Genomic DNA, 20,342 nt, shown 5'->3' with positions numbered 1-20,342 from the left:
CACACTGTAAGCGCTCGACAGAGCTGTCATCTCTTTACTCTTTTATTTGCAAATAAATAGGTCTGGGCACTGGCCTGGACTCTAAGTCTGATTAGTTCTAAGTCAATGAACGATCTACTCTTCCCCAAACTCCTTAATATTAGGAGATCCACTTCAACCATCCCTTCAAAGTTCGTGGATACGTAAGGTTCCAATCATGCAGTACAGACACAGAGGTACACCTTCTAACTATGTGAGGAACTGTCCCAGGCCTTCTCAGGATATATGAGTGTTACAATTAAACATCAGAAATGCCCAAAGTAAACAAAACAGTTCAGTCTAACAGTCTAGTCAAGGCTATGGTTTTTCCAGTGGTCATGAATGGATGTGAGAGTTGGACTATAAAGAAAGCTGAGCGTCGAAGAATTGATGCTTTTGAACTGTGGTGTTGGAGAAGACTCTTGAGAGTCCCTTGGACTGCAAGGAGATCCAACCAGTCCATCCTAAAGGAAATCAGCCCTGGGTATTCATTGGAGGGACTGATGTTGAAGCTGAAACTCCAATACTTTGGCTACCTGATGCAAAGAGCTGACTCATTTTAAAAGACCCTGATGTTGGGAAAGATTGAGGGCAGGAGGAGAAGGGGATGACAGAGGATGAATGGTTAGACGTCATCACCGACTCAATGGACATGAGTTTGGATAAACTCCGGGAGTTGGTGATGGACAGGGAGGCCTGGCGTGCTGCAGTTCATGGGGTCACAAAGAGTTGGACGCGACTGAGCGACTGAACTGAACTGAACAGGCTGGAACCTGGCTTGCCTGAGGGCAAAGGGCGCAGGCAGTAAATGTGATGTGATGGAGAGAGAGGCAGACTCGAGTTAAGAAGCTAAGGTTCAAGTGCTAGTCTGTCGTGGGTAACTGGGTAGGCAAGCTATTCCCCCTCTCCCAGCTTCAGTTTCCTCTTCATAAAACAGGGGCATGGAAGCAACCTAAGTGCCCATCAAGAAAGGAACAGATAAAGATGCGGTATGTATGTCCAATGGACTATTACTCAGCCATTAAAACAAATGAAACAGTGTCATCTGCAGCAACATGGATGGACCTAGAGATCGTCATGCTGAGTGAAGTCAGTCAGACAGAGGAGGAGGAAAGCTGTATGATATTCCTTATATGGGGAATCAAAATAGAAATGATACAAATAATCTTATTTACAAAACAGAAATAGACACAGATTTACAGAACAAACTTATGGTTGACAGAGGGGAAGATTCCAAGATAGAGATAGTCAGAGAATTTGGGATGGACGTGTACACACCACCGTACTTAAAACGGAAAATTAACAAGGACTTACTGTATAGCACGTGGAATTCTGCTCAACGTTTTATAGCAGACTGGATGGGAGGGGAGTTTGGGGGAGAATGGACTCATGTACATGTATGGCTGAGTTCCTCTGCTGTTCACCTGAACAATCTCAACATTGTTAATTGGATACACGCCAATACAAAATAAAAAGTAAAAAAAAAAAAAAAAAACAGGAGTATGTACCAGATCAACTCTAATGTTCCTTCTGAGCTCTAAGACAATGATTTTAGGGAAGGATAAAATCCAAGAGGACAGATGGCAGGGTCAAAATGGATATAAAGGTAGGAGGTGGGAGATGGAGGTGGGAGAGTGGGTAAGAACTAAAAATGTAAATGTGAAGGGAAAACTATAGGTTAATAAGAGAAAGGACTGGGACTTCCTGGTGGCCCAGTGGCTACGACTCAGAGCTCCCAATGCAGTGGGCCAGGGCTCGATCCCCAATCAGGAAACAGAACCAACATGCTGCAACTAAAGAGCCTGCATGCTGCAACAAAGGCCTGGCACAGCCAAACAGAATAAATCAACCAGCATTTTTTTTAAAAAAGAGAGAGAAAAGATTAAGTCAAATAGTAAGTCAAGGATTCCCTGGTGGCTCAGTGGTCAGGAATCTGGTAAAGAATCTGCCTGCCTTGGTTCCATGACTTACCAGCCTTGGACTCTCAGGCAAGTGACCTAATCTCACCGTACTTCAGTGTCTTCTGTAAAACAGACATAAAACCAGAACCTACTGCCTAGGAATATTGTAAAGATCAAATGAGCCACCACATGGAAAGCCCTTTGAACAGGGCCTGGCAACTGGCAAGTACTAAAGAAGTCAGCTTAGTTATTTTCTGCTGCAGAGTGGGGTGTTTACATGACTCACCACAGAGTCACCTCATTCACCCTATGAGGAGGATTCAGGGGCAGGGTTTCCTACCCAAGGCTGAAACCTAGAAAAACAAAACCCCACTTCTGTTGCCTTTTGTTCCCTGGGTAGAGTCAAGAGGGAGAGCCGCCCGCGGTCGGGAGGAATCCTAACAGCACTGGTGTGCTGCCTGTGGCCCTGCAGAGCGTCAGGTGACCGCTGGGGGCACCAGGCCAGCCCTGAGGGACACGCACGCTGAAGGGCTTTCCTCTGGGCAGCCACACTCACTTTACATTCTCCCTCCACATTTACTGCAAAGGTACTGCTAAGTAGTCCTGACTGAAAGCCCGCTGCTTTTTGGTACATGACAACAGGAATGATAATTTATGTTTTTTGCTTTTCTGGCCCTCTTCCAGGACCAGCAGTTTGCACTTCTTTTTTTGGGGGGCCTCCCAGGATATGGGATCTTAGTTCCCTGATCAGGGATCAAACCCATGTCCTTTACAATGGAAGCATTGAGTCTTAACCACTGGACTCACCAGGGAAGTCCCTGCACTTCTGTTACCTGAGTCTCCCTAACATGTTTCCATTCACCCCTTATTTCATTATGCATTCTTAAGAATACACGGAAGAACTGTACAAAAAAGATCTTCACGACCCAGATAATCACAATGGTGTGATCACTAATCTAGAGCCAGACATTTTGGAAAATGAAGTCAGGTGGGCCTTGGAAAGCATCGCTACGAACAAAGCCAGGGGAGGTGATGGAATTCCAGTTGAGCTGTTTCAAATCCTGAAAGATGATGCTGTGAAAATGCTGCACTCAATATGCCAGCAAATTTGGAAAACTCAGCAGTGGCCACAGGACTGGAAAAGGTCAGTTTTCATTCCAATCCCAAAGAAAGGCAAGGCCAAAGAATGCTCAAACTACCGCACAATTGCACTCATCTCACATGCTAGTAAAGTAATGCTCAAAATTCTCCAAGCCAGGCTTCAGCAATACGCGAACTGCGAACTCCCTGATGTTCAAGCTGGTTTTAGAAAAGGCAGAGGAACCAGAGATCAAATTGCCAACATCTGCTGGATCATCGAAAAAGCAAGAGAGTTCCAGAAAACCATCTATTTCTGCTTTATTGACTATGTCAAAGCCTTTGACTGTGTGGATCACAATCAACTGTGGAAAATTCTGAAAGAGATGGGCATACCAGACCACCTGACCTGCCTCTTGAGAAATCTGTATGCAGGTCAGGAAGCAACCGTTAGAACTGGACATGGAACAACAGACTGGTTCCAAATAGGAAAAGGAGTACGTCACCTGTATACTGTCACCCTGCTTATTTAACTTATATGCAGAGTACATCACGAGAAACGCTGGACTGGAAGAAACACAAGCTGGAATCAAAATTGCCAGGAGAAATCTCAATAACCTCAGATATGCAGATGACACCACCCTTATGGCAGAAAGTGAAGAGGAGCTAAAAATCCTCTTGATGAAAGTGAAAGAGAAGAGCGAAAAAGTTGGCTTAAAGCTCAACATTCAGAAAACAAAGATCATGGCATCCGGTTCCATCACTTCATGGGAAATAGATGGGGAAACAGTGGAAACAGTGTCAGACTTTATTTTGGGGGGCTTCAAAATCACTGCAGATGGTGACTGCAGCCATGAAATTAAAAGACGCTTACTTTTTGGAAGAAAAGTTATGACCAACCTAGATAGCATATTCAAAAGCAGAGACATTACTTTGCCAACTAAGGTCCGTCTAGTAAAGGCTATCGTTTTTCCAGTAGTCATGTATGGATACGAGAGTTGGACTGTGAAGAAGGCTGAGCGCCGAAGAATTGATGCTTTTGAACTGTGGTGTTGGAGAAGTCTCTTGAGAGTCCCTTGGACTGCAAGGAGACCCAACCAGTCCATTCTGAAGGAGATCAACCCTGGGATTTCTTTGGAAGGAATGATGCTGAAGCTGAAACTCCAGTACTTTGGCCACCTCATGAGAAGAGTTGACTCACTGGAAAAGACTCTGATGCTGGGAGGGATTGGGGGCAGGAGGAGAAGGGGACGACAGAGGATGAGATGGCTGGATGGCATCACGGACTCGATGGACATGAGTCTGAGTGAACTCCGGGAGATGGTGATGAACAGGGAGGCCTGGCGTGCTGTGATTCATGGGGTCGCAAAGAGTCGGACACGACTGAGCGACTGAACTGAACTGAACTGAACTGAAGCTTCCTTCCAAATGCTATGCAAAATGTTGTTACGTGTCTACAGCTTCCCAGAATTATGAGACACAGGAAAATAGGGTAACAAATCTCCATTTACAAGTAAAAGCAGCTTTGTAGTAGAATCAACAACATTTAAGACCTAAAACCACACCCTTCCAATGCTCTCTCTTTACAAGTGCACTCTAAGGACTCATTTTATTTCAATATGCAAGGCAAAATATTCATTTGGAGTCGCCAAACAACCTGGCTTGTTGAACCTGGCTTGTTGACAAGACACAGATGTTTCTTGAATTTTTAAACTCTGATACACAGAATGAGCAATCACTGTCCACTGACTATGTTTTTTTAACTCAAGAATCTGTGGAGATGTAGTTTATAAGATGAGGAGAAAGAAAATAAATGCCGTGAACCTGGTGCTAAACACTGTGGACTTCCTCCCACGTGCCACAGACCAGAAGATGAGCTTCGGGAGGCTGGGAGGGGAAGACAGGATGGGGGCTGATGCATCCGAGGAAGCACGGCAGGCTGGCCTCACTGATCAGTCTCTCTGGCTTTTTCCCCACGTGCTCTGGACCTCCCTGATAAAGAGCTGGAGCTCTGTTGATGACATTTCAAAAATAACCTTCCAAATAAACATAAGAGAGTTATATCTGGAATTTAAAAGTCTAAATATATGAGTTGATTAAAAAAAAAAAAAGACTTATGAGGTGGGGTTTTTGTTTTATAATGTTCCCTTCCTCTGATTTTGATACAATCCTGGAAACCTCTTCAGGATTTCCCCCAGTGTACAAAAATAGCTTTCAAAGGAGACCCAAACCAAGTGATGATTTTTATGACTGATTAGGTCTTGGCTTAAAGAGTAGCACTATGATTATAAAGCTTGGTTTCAACTACTAATTTTTTTTTTGGAAAACATCGAAGAGAAGACATACTTTTTCAACAGTTATGTTGAAGCCGAAGGTTTCAGAACACGGTTATACAAAAAGTTCTATAATCCATTTGTGGTGTTAATGTACATATTCCTTCATACAGGCGAATAAGATAAACAGATAAAATAATAATGACTAAAATAAAATCCCCAAATAATATTCCTCTATTCTTTCTCAAAAAGTAAATTTCAAGTCTTACTGCATTACACTATTTTCAAAAAAGCAACTCCTCAAATGGTCTATCGGACCAGGAATTCCTGTGCTACCACTGCACTGTTACTAAATTAAAGGGTTTCTTAAATTCAACTTATTGGCAAAGTTGTATACTTATGAGCACTATGTAAGTGAATCGTGAAACAGAAAAGATTCAACTAAAAGAGAGGGATACACCTAGACAAAAACCTAGCCCAACAGGCTAAGGACTATTAAGGGGCTGGACTCAGATGCTTTCAATAAAGCAAGAGCTGCTTATTAAAATATCTATTATGGATAGGGATCATAGGAGAGAAAATGGTAAAGATACACTCAAATCCTTCCTATGAGGAAAAACTCTCATCCCCAACATGTGTGTTTAAGAACTGGGGGGCTTGAATTTGACAACACCAGATGTGTTTCTCTGACAAGTTTCTTCATCCTCTGAGCCTCAGTTTCTCAATCTGCAAAATGGGGCAATAAAACCCATTCCCACAGTTTTACTGAGGATGGAATTAAATGAGACAATACAGCAAAGTGTCTCTCATTAGATGTCAATAAATGTGACCTTCTTTCTCATGATATACTGCCAAGAAAGCTGCATCTAATAAGTAGTAAATGTAGTATTCTACCTGGAAAGGGTCTGTCTTCATTGCCCCCATGCAGAGGAGCTCCCTTAGTTTCTGGCATATACTTCTTGGTAATGGGCAAAGACATCAGCCGGATGTGATGGATGAGGGAACGCCAGGTGTAAGCTCCGGAAAGCACTGGTTCAGGTGCTAATGGGCTGAAAGGTTGAATCACAAAGTAGGCAGTGAGCAAGATTAATCCCAAGGTTATGAAGACCTACAAGGAAAGACAGGAAATGGATTAATAATGGTCCCAGCAAATGAAATACTTTAATGCCAAGGGAAAAGAAAAAAAAAACAACAGGCATCTTCTACTATGTCCAACGTGTTTTTTTTTTTTTTTTTTTTTTACAAAGCTGTTTTTATTGGTTTCTTACTGCCTCACAGAGCGTCAGGGTTGATCCCTCCCGGGCATATGGCATTTGAGAAGATAAATACTTATTTTGCCCCCTTCTCAACCGTAGGGGGAAGTTTAATAAAAATAGTAATATAATAAAATAATAATGACTGTGATCAACAATAAAATGCTCCTATGATTGCCTAATACACAGGTGGTTGAAGCTTTGAGAAAAAGGACCCGTCCCCTTTCTGGGAAGGGCCAGAGTGTGCCTGGAGACCCACAGGGTCCAACGTGTTTTAAGAACTAATCCATTTTCATAAACAAGCCATTGACATTCACTTCTGAAAGGATTTAAAGCTTGACAACGGTGACAACTGCAAGGCTCACCAAGTTTATATCACACGGATCAAGGGCCATGTTCACCATTTAAAAATACATGCAAACACAGCTAACCGTAAGTACACAACTTTCATCTACAACATTAACAAAAGAGTCAAGTTTCCTAATCATATATGGTAACAAAGAGTAAAGGCCAACTGACTCATAGAAAAACCAAGGTTCAGTGGTGGAATCAGTCACCAGTAATATCTGGGGAGAATGTTGATGGGCCTGTGCTCTGTCTAAGCTATTTCCAAGTCTTTACCTTGTACACAGCTAGAAGGAGGGGATACTGGGGTGGCCCCCTCTGAGGTTCATTCTTCTCCAGCAGCTGTCTGATAAATTTTTCAATTGCCTTCTCTGACATGCCACACTGATGGCCCGTCTGTCTTACCAAATCAACAGTCTCTGAGAGTTTGTCAAAAATGCTGAGCTCATTAGCGGCAAGATCCATGTCTTCCAATGCAGAGTCTCTGAGAGACAGAGAGAAAATAAATGTAAAAAGATGATTTCTTGAAAGTACTTCCTTCTCAAAGTTACATCCTTCAGAACAGTTCTTCTCGGCCACCTGTGGGGAGGGACCATTTCTGTGTTTTTCTCAATCCACTGCTGACCAATTCTTTTGTAAAACATATTATGTTAAGATAATGTCAAGATGTGATACAAATTTTTAAGTGTTTCTTAATTGTGGGTTCGTAACAAAAATGGTTTGCAGACCAGCACTGGTTCCCAAACACTTTCAGGAATACCAGTTCAGAGCACAAAAACAAATCCTTAATGGGACTCCGAAATGCTAGTGCCCATCTAAAATGATTTTTTTAAAATAAATATTTATTTGTCTGTGTTGGGTCTTAGTTGTGACACTTGGGATCTATGTCGTGGCATGAGGGATCTGTTAGTTGAGGCGTGTGGGATCTAGGTCCCTGACCAGGGATCAAACCTGGGCCCCCTGCATTGGGAACGAGGAGTCTTACCTACTGGACCACCTGGGAAGTCTCCCAAATGATTTCTGAAACCAATCACAGGAGATCTGCTACAGGTAATTTACTAAAATAAAAAGAAATAGACTACAGAAAGTGTTATTAATCACTTATTTCCTTCCTTTCACATTAAATGAACCTTTTAGCAACATGAGAGGAGGAACTGATCACTGAAGGTAAGATTCACTGAGGAACCTGCTGATAGGCCTCGTTCCTGGCTGAGCAAGGATTTCAGACAACACAAAATCATGGCATGGGAGCACTTCACACTTGGCAGGCTGCAGTCCTCATGCTTTTCTGCAAATAGAATTTTAGACAACAAAGGGCATTTTGTTTGTATTTTACATGTTTTAAAAACCTAAGATCTATATAACTCATTCTAAAATTCAATTTGTGTTCTCACAGTTATTTTAAAGTCAGGCCGTTTCACAATGGTCATACAATAAAAGGCAAAAAGTAAAGGCAATATAGAATTCTCCCTGGATCACTTGTAAAACAAAATAAAGCACTTCTCTTTAAAAAGTGCTCGGGCTACGGAACAGTATTTTTCTTCATTTATATGAGGAAAAAACTTTCCTGGTGGCTCAGACGGTAAAGCATCTGCCTACAATGTGGGAGGCTGGGTTCGATCCCTGGGTTGGGAAGATCCCCTGGAGAAGGAAATGGCAACCCACTCCAGTACCCTTGCCTGGAAAATCTCATGGACAGAGGAGCCTGGTAGGCTAGAGTCCATGGGGTCACAAAGAGTCAGACACGACTGAGCGACTTCGCTTTCACTTCTTCATGGGAGGAGAAACAGCCCTTGGGATCCATGCTGTCTTCTGTTGCTTGGGAGTTTTGCTGTTGTTGTTTTCCTAATGCACAGGGTCCTCTTATTTCACAGATTTCATCCCCGAGGTGTTTCTAACATGGAAAAGCACGAACACAGAACAACTCTATCCCTTCTGTGAGGAGATGCTGCCCTCTGTAGAGCAGAAGCGTCAGGAGGCTCCAGCAGAGGCGGCCGCCTGCGCTGCCACAGGCCAGCACACATCCCGGTACAGCTCCTCCTTGAACAGCGCCCTAGTCCTCAACTGCCTGCACAGCAGGATCACCTAGAGAGCTTTTCAGGAATGCTCATACCTGGGCCCCAAGCCAAGGCTGACCAAATCAGAGTCAGACTTCGAACGGTAGATTAACAAACAGGTAACCTAGATTTTGAGGACTGGAGGGGGGAGGAACCCCACACATTTTAGGGGACACAATCTTTCTCCAAACGCTCTGCTGTTGCTCAAAGCGTTCTTTTTTAAGACCACACAGGGCTTCATTTTAAGGTTCAGGTGAAAGGGTGGTGAAACTCTATTCTAGAGTGTGTATTTTCGGGAATTCCCTGGTAGTCCAGTGGTTAGGACTTGGCTCCTTCACTGTTGGGGGCTGGGGTTCAATCTCTGGTTGGGGAACTAAGATTCCATAATCTGTATGGCATGGCCAAAAAATATAATAACATAAAATAAAATGGATATTTTCAACAAATGGTGCTGGAACAACTACATATCCACATGCAAAAGAACAAAGTTGGATGATTCCTTATACTACAGATAGAAATTAATTCAGAATGGATAAAAGACCTAAAACTAGAAAACAAAGGGGGAAATCTTTACAACACAAGATTAGGCAATGGCTTCTTAGACAGGATACCAAAAGCACAAATAGCAAAAGAATGGATACATCAAAACGAACACCTTTTGTGCTGCCAATGATACCCGAGAAAGTAAAATGACAACTTACAGAATGGGGGGGAGGGGATGATATTATTTGTAAATTATATATCTGTAAGGGACTAGCAGTCAGAGTTCATAAAGAATTCTTACAACTCAATTATAAAAAGATAAATACCCAATTAAACATGGGCAAAATATCTGAATAGATATTTCTCCACAGAGGATATACAAATGGCCAAGAAACTCATGAGAAGAGGTTTCACCTCATTAGCCATCAAGGAAGTGCAAATCAAAACGCCAGTGAGATGCCGCCTCTCACCCACTGGGATGGCTATAATCAAACAGCCAGAGAGTAACAAGCGCTGGCGGTGGGACTCTTGTGCACTGCGAGTGGGGATGGAAAGCGATGCAGCGGCTTTGGAAAGCTTGGCAGTTCCTCAGAAACTCAGATACAGAGCTACCACGGGAGCCAGCAGCTCCACTTGGAAGTATGTACCCCTGATAATCTAAAACAAATACCCACATGAAAACTTGTTTAAGCCACAGTATTCATAAGAGCTCAAAAACGAAAGCAATCCAAATATCCAGGAAAGGATAACAAAATGGATTTCAATAATATTCATGTATCAATAATATCCACAAAATGGAATATTACTGGATAATAAGAAGGAATAAAATACTGACACATGCTACAACATGACTGGAGAAGGCGATGGCAGCCCACTCCAGTACTCTTGCCTGGAAAACCCCATGGACGGAGGAACCTGGTGGGCTGCAGTCCATGGGGTCGTGAAGAGTCGGATACGACTGAGCAACTTCACTTTCACGCATTGGAGAAGAAAATGGCAACCCACTCTAGTGTTCTTGCCTGGAGAATCCCAGGGACAGAGGAATCTGGTGGGCTACCGTTTACGGGGTCGCACAGGTACAGACACGACTGAAGTGACTTAGCAGCAGCAGCAGCAGCTACAACATGGATGAACCTTGAGGACCTTATGCTAAATGAAAGAAGATAATTACATGACAATGTATATGAAAAGTCAAGGACAGGCAAAATAGAGACAGAAAATATTTATTAGGGGTTGCCTAGGGGAGGGGGTGGGGAGGAATGGGGAGTGACTGCTAATAGATACAAAGCTACTTCCAGGAGTGAGAAAAATGTTCAAAACAAATTGTGATTGTTGTGCAACGCTGTGAATAAACAAACCCCACTGAACTGTATATTTTAAATATGTGAGTTTCACGGCATACATAAATTATATCTCAGTGAAGATATTTTAAATGTGTATTTATAGAATTTGAACTTAGCGCTGTTGTGGCATTTACTATACTTATTGCTATGATGTGGCTAAGTCACTTGACCTATTTCCTCATCCAAAAGACATGAGGACTGAGCCAGAATGTTTTTAAAGTTTCCTTTCCTGTCTCATCCTATTGTCTGCTTAGTTGTCGTCAATCCAGACCCCGCCCCCCCGCCCCCGAGGCTGTAGTTTCCCATCCGTCTCCCCTCCCCCGTCCCCCGACTTGCTCTGGTCAGAGCAGTGCTGTGGTCCACAGCGTGTGTCCCCTTAGTCAGGTTTGTGCTTTGCCTTCATGTCTCATTAAATGGTGTTTTTCCCCCATAGCAGTAAGTTGAATTGGTGTATCACTATGCAGTTACAGGAGAAGGCAATGGCAACCCACTCCAGTACTCTTGCCTGGAGAATCCCATGGATGGAGGAGCCTGGTGGGCTGCAGTCCACGGGGTCGCGCAGAGTTGGACGTGACTGAAGCGACTTAGCAGGGGAGTATGACTATTTCAGGAAGTACAAAATGATAATATGATACTGAATACACACACTTCTTGCAAGCTGTACATCCTTCTTCCCTGAGATTCTGATGCATTTCCCGAGTTACCAAAAGGATAGTTACTAATAATTTAATGAAGTTTCTACGAGCACACGGGGGGTCTTGGTAATAAGCTTTCCTTTTGTCTTTGGTAAACTCAGTGGTTCTCAACTAGGGGCAACTCTCCTCCCCCTCCCCCCAGGGGTATGTAGAAAGTTTGGAGACATTTGTGATTATAACACTTCAGGGATACTACTGGCATCTAGTGGATGTTAATTAAACAACAACAACAAAAAATCTTGTCCCTTTAGGTCAGACTAGCAGAGCAGCTCCCTTGCTGGGATCTGTTGAAAGTCAACCCTCAACACAAGGGTTTGTACTAAAAAAACAAATACAAAGAACTTGTCCCTTAAAAAACAAACAAACAAAGTCAGGATTAAGCATCAAGTGTATTCATCCAGACTGAGTGAAATCAGCTGAAGCTTGATGGCAATCCCTTTCTCTCTAGTAAGAAGGTCCAACTCTGGCAGAAATGAGCTTTGCCACAGAGAGAAGTTTCAATGAGTGAGCTCGACCCTTAACAGTGGCTTATACCTGCAAGGGCAGAGGGAGAATGACCTGCAGAGTTACAAAAATCAAGGTATCATGCAACACCCTTTCTACACTGAAATGCCAGAAGCCTGGGAGTGGGACCCAGGTGTGGAAGTTTTCAAACCTCTTTCCTGCTGATCACAGGCACACCCCCAATCAGGAGACATTGCTGTGGAACAGTACTTCTCAAGCAGGTGATTCTGCTCCCCAGGGGATGTCTGGAGACCTTTTAGACTGTCAAAACTGGAGGGATACTCAACGTTTCCCAATGATTTTTTTCTTCTCCATGCCAACTTCAAAGTCCCAAGAAGAGGGAAACCAAAGGGAACAGGCAGGAAAACCTGGAATTTCTACTTTCTCTCATAGTCACAACTCATGCCTCGCAGCAAGTCTCCTAGGCTTGTATTTACTTCTGATCTTGAACAAAACAAATTCTTACGTAACAGATTACCATCTTCGGTGGTGTGGACACACATTAGTGCACTTGGCAATAGACTGTGAATGATACATTCTTCTCCAAATAAAGCTATACACACACAAACCAAAACTGTAGGGGGCACTACAAGCCGCTCATGCATAAAGACGAAAGCTCTCATGATGCACAGGACAACTCCCCATGACAAAGAACTCAACATATTAAGAGTGCTGAGGTTAAGAAATCTTGCCTTCAAGAGCGGCCTGGGGGAGTTAAGCCAGGGGGCTGTTAATGTCTGAAGGATTACTTCAGGAATAGGAGGAGGCAACTGACAACTCTGAAGGGACGTTCTCCACAATTCCTTCTCAATCTCAGTCTAGGAAAACACAGGACAGAGCCATAGCTGGTAGAATGACTCCAACAGAACTCACCAATAAAGATGTTTAAGGCAGAAAACAGGATAAGAGGCCAGACAAAATGTACATTTCTCCTTTATACTGTTTAAAACAGAATTTCTCTATTGATATAAATATGTCCTGAACACTGATATGACATCACCCTGGATGTCAAATCCAAAGCTGTTTCCCTAAATAAACAGCTATACCATCTAGGCAACTCTTAAGATGCAATACTGACTCATCTAGTTAAAACACAAAAGCTGTATTCAGAAAGAAAGTTTCAAAAGCCCATCTAAATATTTCCCAATCTTCAACTATGGTAGGAACATACAGAGTACCTAACAATAAATTTTCTTTTTCCACATACTAGGTTCTTTGGTATTATGCTAGCTATGTAGTATAATAATCCATCCTTCAGTGTTATGAATATATTCCATTCTATTTTTTCCAATGATTCTCACTGATTGAAGACGTGTTTCATTAAACTGGAAAAAAAATGTTATCATTGAATTGTAATAAAAACCAAATTCCACATTTAAAGAAAAGATAAATGATAAAACATTAAAATGATACAATTTAAAAGAGGAGCAATTTAAAACTGTAATAACTGCTTTAAATTTACAATTAAGGGAATTCCACTTTTTTGTACTCTTATCATCAACATTCCTCTTTCTGGACATTTCTGCTCATTGAGACTTCATTGAAGAGTCTAGTGTTTTCTTTGCTCTCTGAAAATATACTGTTTTTCTCTCAATTTTTTATTTTGAAAAATTTCAAGCCTCTAGAAAAACTGTAATAGTACAAAGGATGTTTGTATATCCTTAAGTTAGATTCACCAATTGTTAACAAACATTTGGCTATATTTACTTTCGGTCCAACTGTCTTTTTTTTTTTTTTACTAGAACCATTTGAAACTAATTAATGTAACACATCATGAAATCACTTCTAAATGTTTCAATATGTACCTTCTGAAAATAAGGGTATTATTCTACATAACCATCAGCATCATTGTCATACCTATTAAAAGTAATAATTCTCTAACATTACTTAGTATCCAGTCCACGGTCAAACTTTCAAAAAAAAAAAAAGGAAGGAAAGAAAGGCCATACAGCTTTTTAGAAATCTAGGCACCAACCAATGATCACACATCACAGTTAGCTGTTATGCCTCGCTGGTCTACTTAAATCTACAACAGATGCTGGTGTTTTGTTTTCTGGCCTTTTATGACACTGACATATTTGAAGCAAGAACCCCTAGATTTTTAAACATATCTCCTCATCTCACTTTTTCTAGTTTCTATGGTTTAAAAAAAAAAAAAAAATTCTTCCTCTCTAGACTTCCAGAGCTTATACTTCCTCTCTTCGAAGTTAAGCTCTCAAAAAAAAAAGTTTCACTTCCCTCTCGTTTCTCAGGTCTCCATTCGTTTCTTTTCCCCTCACGCCACTGATGCTGCTTTCACTAAGGTCACCAAAGGCCTTCTTCATGTGCCAAGTCCAAAGGACACTTTTTCAGTTATCTCTCTGCAGCAGCTGCCATTCCCATCCATTATCTCCCTCAAGTGCCCTCAAATCTTGGCATAATTCTCTTGTTCTCATTCTCTCGGAATGTTGGTATTCATCACGGATGTCCTTGACTGTCTCATCCCTCCACGGCTTTAGCCACCAGCTTTAGTGATTCCTAAAGCTCCTCTCCAATCTGCTGGGGCTAAGTCGCTTTAGTCATGTCCAACTCTGTGCGACCCGACAGATGGCAGCCCACCAGGCTTGCCGTCCCTGGGATTCTCCAGGAAAGAACATTGGAGTGGGTTGCCATTTCCTTCTCCAATGCATGAGAGTGAAAAGTGAAAGTGAAGTTGCTCAGTCGCATCCGACTCTTAGCAACCTCATGGACTGCAGCCTACCAGGCTCTTCCACCCATGGGATTTTCCAGGCAAGAATACTGGAGTGGGGTGCCATTGCCTTCTCCACTTCTCCAATCTAGAACTCTCCAAAACTCAAGACCCATCTATCTAATCAGCTACCAGACATCCTGGCCCAAATTTCTTATAGTCCCCTACGTGTGATGTGTCCATATCTGACTTATTATTTTTCCTCTGCAAACTGTTTATCCTACTATATTCCTTTTCTTAAATAATGGAAACATCAGTTTTCCAAACTTAAAACCTCTCCTCCTGCTTGCTCATCCCCACCAATGAACCAATCACCAAATCCTCAATTTTATATCCTGTATAGCTCTCACATTCATCACCTCCTCTTTAGCTCTGCATTAGTGGCAGTCAAGGCCCTCAACATCCCTCCCATAGACCATCACAAAGATATTTCAATTTCTATACTTCCAACCCCTTTTCTCCTTTCTGAGCCTGTCTCTACAAATTATTTTTCTAAAACACAAATTGGCTCACATTGCTCATCTATTCAAAGCACTTTAGCACTTTCCTTGACTTCCCACGCCTGGCTAGGGAACAGTTTAGCATGGTGGTTAAGAATGCCAGCACTGGAGTCAGAAAAAACTGAATCCAAATACCAGATTCTCCATCTATTGTGTGGCCATAAGACACTGTTCTAATCTCTCTAAAGCCTCAGAGTTTTTTGTCTATAAAATAAGGATAATTGTGTCTTTTCAACCATGTTGTTAATCAATTACAAGGTGATATATCTAAAACATTTGTCTTATTACCCAAATTAAATACGTAATAATTATAATAAGATGAAGTCCAAACTACTTAGCATGACCCACTGGTTACTGCCTATCTGTTCAGTCTCGTTTCCCATTCTTTCCTCATATTCTTTGCTGCCATACTATTTCACACCTTTCTGCTTCTGTACACATAATTTTCTCTGTTTACAAAAACTATCCTCCTGTGCTTTGTCCAATGAGTGAACACTATTTGTGCCCTTTGAATCTCAGCCCTTCATTTCTGCCCTTTGAACCTTAAACACAACCCTATCACCCTGTATTACATCTATTCCTTGTCTTCCTTGCCACGAAACTGTTTCTTGAAAGCAGATTTTTTGGAGAAAATGACAACACAAACTAGTAACAGACATGGAAATTCACCTCAGAGATATGGAACCTTATCACTGCCTGTTGAACAATTTATAGAAAAGACCTAATCATTTTGTTCACAAACTAATGGTTTATTTTACTTATTTTTCAAAAACACATCAGCCTAATGAGAGTTTAGGTGAGCAAGATAGGAACTTCACACTTGGATTTTGTGTGTGTGGAGCTTTAAATAGCTGTGGAAGAACAGGGATTTGAACTGGGTCTTGAAAACTGTTTTGGTCTAAAGCAGAAAGGGCAAACAGGGCCTGTGGTATTCAAATTGGTGGATGTGAACTTCAGTCAAAACTTCAATGTAGCAAAGCTAAATTTAGGTTAAAGCATGTCCTTCCTTAAAGGAAAACTGTCATAACTCAAACAAGCAAATTTATTAAGGGAAAGATGTCCACGGAAGATTCCACTATGGGAACAACCAAATGAGCAAATAGGAAAAGCCAGAAATTATTCTGGAAGTAGTCTCTATTATGAGTGAAAGTGTTAGTCGCTCAGTCTGACTCTTTGCAACCCCATGGACTGTAGCCAGCCAGGCTCCTCTGTCCAAAGAATTCTCCAGGCAAGAATACAGGAATGGGTTGCCATTTCCTCCTCCAGGGGATCTTCCTGACCCAGGGATTGTACCCACTTCTGCATTGCAAGTGGATTCTTTATCATCTGAGCCACCAGGGAAGCCCCTATCATGAAGAGAAGGCCAAATACCTTAAAACTGGTGTAATGGCAAATACCAAGAATATGCAGGCTCTTAGATCAGAAAAGAAGTGTGGCTTGCAGGACTAATGATCTTAAAATACTAGGCAACATGAAGCAGGCAAATTTCCTTGTTCTAAATGGAGATTACAAACAGCTCATTTAATCAAGCCAATAAACCAAGTCATATTCCTTTCTGAAATCCGAGATTCCATGTTTATCATAAAAAATAAAATTAAAAAAAAAATTCCTTCCCTAACAATTATCAGAAAAAGACGTTTCGGAGTGGGGCGGGAAATCTACTGTAAACATTCAAAAAAAAAAGCCAAAGCTAAAAGGGCAATGAAATAAACTTCGCTAGGACCGCTGTTTTGGTCACTATTGTGACCCCGCGAAACAAGTTCAATTAGGGCGGAACTCTCTGCTCTCCCCGGCAGAGCCAAGGGAAAAACGGGAGAAGTCTTAAGAAAGTTGACCCCGGGGGAGTTGGTGAAGGGTGCTGTCAGTCCGCAAAACGCCAAAGGCTCAGAGAAGGGGTCAGCGCAGGGGCAGGAGTGGCACTGGCGCGAAAAGGTGGGCTGCGCGAGGAGTTTACAGACGGGTGCGGCGACAGTGTTGTCACGAAGCTGCCTCCCCCCTCCCGGCCTCGGGCCCCAGTCACTCACATGCGGGGCCCGCGCCCCCTCGGGCTCCTCCCGCCTCGGGGACAGCAAGCCGCCGGGCGAGGAGGATAGGCCGACAACTTCCTACTTCCGGGCGCGCAACCCGGAAGCAACTCCCACTCCACAGACGAGGCAGCGCTCCTTCTTCCCGCCGGAAGCTTCCGCCAGAAGTAGAACAGGCGATGTCTCGGAGAACTTGGGAACTATCACGAGATCTGGAGAGCACGGCTTCTTGCTCCCCCTGGCGGCCAGTTCTTCCCTCTCGGTCTTCTGCAGTCATCGCCAGCGGTCTCTTTGTGAGCCAATGCCGACTTCATCGCTGAACTAATTCACTCAATGAGTATTTGTTGAGCCTCCTACTATGTGACAGGCAGCGTGTTAGGCATTAAGAGAAGGAAGTGGGAGGGATAACATAAGAAATCTAAAAGAAAGGCAGACAGATCACTCAAATTTACGCACGGCACACTCATTACTCTTTATACACTTTATACACTCTGTATACACTCTCATTAATGTTTACTCTTTGCCACACATTACAAAGGACTTTATATTCGTGAAACTTCTTCAACAACCTTCATTTACCCTCTTACTAACCAAGCTGAAGTTTATGGGAAGGTTAAATTGCTCGAGATTAGCGTCTGCCTGTTGAAGGCAATGGCACCCCACTCCAGTACGCTTGCCTGGAAAATCCCATGTATGGAGGAGCTTGCTGGGCTGCAGTCCATGGGGTCGCTAAGAGTCAGACACGACTGAGCGACTTCACTTTCAGTTTTCACTTCACGCAATGGAGAAGGAAATGGCAACCCACTCCAGTGTTCTTGCCTGGAGAATCCCAGGAACGAGGAAGCCTAGTGCGCTGCCGTCTATGGGGTCGCACAGAGTCGGACACGACTGAAGCGACTTAGCAGCAGCAGAGTCTGCCTGCAGTGCGCGATACTTGGGTTCGATCCGTGGATTGGGAAGATCCCCTGGAGAATGAAATGGCAACCCACTCCAGTAATCTTGCCTGGAAAATTCCATGGACTGAGGAGCCTGGTAGGCTACAGTCCATGGGGTTGCAAAGAGTCGGACACACCGAGCGACTTCACTTTCGCTGTGCTCAGATTCTGATCTGGAACATGCCCTGTGTGAATGTTGAACTGAACTGGATAAGGCATGCCTGCTCAGTCATGTCTGACTCTCTGTGACCCCATAGCCTGTAGCCCTCCAGGCTCCTCTGTTCATGGAATTCTCCAGGCAAGAATACTGGAGTGAACTGCCATTTCCTACCCCAGGGGATCTTCCTGACCTTGGGATTGAACTCCTGTCTCCTGCATTGCTGGCTGATTCTTTACCACTATGCCACCTGGGAAGCCCAGCTGCATAAGGACAGGGTCCCTAACATAGGTGGACAGTCTACTTGGTGAGAAGAAAATCTGAAACAAGAATTTAGACAGTGATGGAATGTGGCACCAAATTAAAGATCAAGAAGAGAGAAGGAGAGTCTACTACAGACAGGATGAGTAGACAGGAGATGGAACAGGGGAGACTGGGTGAAGTTTGGTAAAGCACTGCAAGGAAAAAGACTAGCTTGGGCAGCACACTGAAAGTGGGAATGCTGATTGCACATATAAGGCTTGGATAATAAAGTAGTCCAAAATCTGACTGGAGAAGTCAGTGAGCAGTCAATGATGAAGGGCCTTCAAGCTCAGGCCAAGTGATTTGGGATTTTAATAGGCAAAGAGAAACCATTTAATACTTCATGGCAATATCTTATAGTATTTCAGAGGAGGGCTTTGGCTGCTGTGTGTAAAATGGGTTACTAGAGGGAAACCAAAGGGCAGGGAAGCTCCAGCAAAGGAGCTTCTGAACTAATCCTGGTGTTAAAGGTCTGAAGCAGCAGTGGGAATGGGAAGAAAGGAATACAGTTTGGGGACCTTTGGAAAAAAGAGTTGACATGTTTGATGATGTGTCATTTACAGGGAGCAGAGATAAAGAGGATGATCCTTAGGATTCCAGCTCAAAAATGATGTTATAATTTTGTTTTTAATAAGGGGCATTTGTTCAGAAGACACATTAAACTTAGATACAGAATAAATGAAGTACAAACTGCAATCTAATAGTGAACTTAGAACAGGAATCTAGGCCTCTTTGTCAATTCTGCCCTGAAGTCACTGACACCTAATGTTCTCTTGGGAATAAAAAGTCCAACCAAAGCTGAGCTTCTTGAGTAAGGATTTTGGAATGAGCCAGCAAGGTGCTGTCTCATGCTTCTGTTAAACCCCAATGCATCTTCACCATGCCCTAAGCCTCCCAAGATATGTAGTAAGGAACTATGTAAGGTCCAGAGGAAGGAAACTCAGATAACAACAGACAGGACCAACAATGAAAACTTTTCCATCCAGCTCAAAGGCCATAAAGAGGGCACGAACGCAAGACTGCAGGAAGTGTAAATTAATTATGCCTTACATTAGTCTTTCATCAGTCTAAAATGTAAGTTTCTTTTTTAAAAATAATTTTATTCATTTACTCATTTTGTTCATTTATTTATGGCTGTGCTGGGTCTTCATTGCTGCACAGGCTTTTCTCCAGCTGAAGAGAGCAGGGGCTACTCTGCGTTACAGTGCGTGCGCTGCTCAGTGTGGTGGCTTCTCTTGTCGCGGTGCATGGGCTCTGGGTGCACAGGCTTCAGTAGTTGCGGTTCCCAGGCTCCAGAGCCCAGGCTCAGTTGTGGCACACGGGCTTAGTTAGTTTAGTTAAGGTGGTGCCTGGGATCTTCCTGCAGGGATTCATTCCAGGCAGATTGTTTACCACTGAGCCACCAGTGGTAAACATTTAGGGAAGCCCCTAAAATGTAATTTTCTGTTTATTATTCATTCAATGAAACTTAAGCATCCTATGTTCAGTCCTCTGCGAGGAGGGCACAAAGATGAACATGGCTCAGTTATTCTCTCAAGGAGCGCACTGTCTGGTTTGACCTTTACAATCTTGTATACCCTTATTCCTGCCTGGCAATTAAGGAAACTAGGATTGAACTGTGGTCAAGAACACAGGATCACAGCTGCGGTACTTTGAGCAAGTTATCTGTGTAAGTCTCAGTTTGCTCAAAATAAAAGGGGGAATAGTGATATCTACCTCTTGTGGGTTTGAAGATTAAGTGTTGTC

At 42.9% G+C, this 20,342-nt stretch overlaps 1 protein-coding gene across 4 annotated transcripts in view; it reads right to left on the bottom strand.

Moving 5' to 3' along the window:
• Positions 1 to 17,308, bottom strand: part of C22H6orf89 (chromosome 22 C6orf89 homolog) — a 38,768-nt gene extending 21,460 nt beyond the window's left edge. Inside the window, exons 1-4 of one of the 4 annotated variants that reach the window (XM_068994340.1) lie at positions 17,202 to 17,271; positions 7,853 to 7,925; positions 7,144 to 7,351; positions 6,164 to 6,377 (exon numbers count right to left, since the gene is read on the bottom strand). In XM_068994340.1, the coding sequence (XP_068850441.1) occupies positions 6,164 to 6,377; positions 7,144 to 7,332 (403 nt within the window). In that variant the 5' untranslated portion in view covers positions 7,333 to 7,351; positions 7,853 to 7,925; positions 17,202 to 17,271. Of the gene's footprint in view, positions 1 to 6,163; positions 6,378 to 7,143; positions 7,352 to 7,852; positions 8,030 to 17,201 lie in introns of those variants that run through there. The other 3 variants (XM_068994341.1, XM_068994342.1, XM_068994343.1) reach the window with 3 other exon arrangements.
• Positions 17,309 to 20,342: the final 3,034 nt, after the last annotated feature.

This window comes from Capricornis sumatraensis, chromosome 22 (assembly GCF_032405125.1).
Source record: "Capricornis sumatraensis isolate serow.1 chromosome 22, serow.2, whole genome shotgun sequence".
Classification (NCBI taxonomy): Eukaryota; Metazoa; Chordata; class Mammalia; order Artiodactyla; family Bovidae; genus Capricornis; species Capricornis sumatraensis.
Note: the sequence above shows the minus strand (reverse complement) of the source record. Positions and strands in the feature narration are given on the sequence as shown.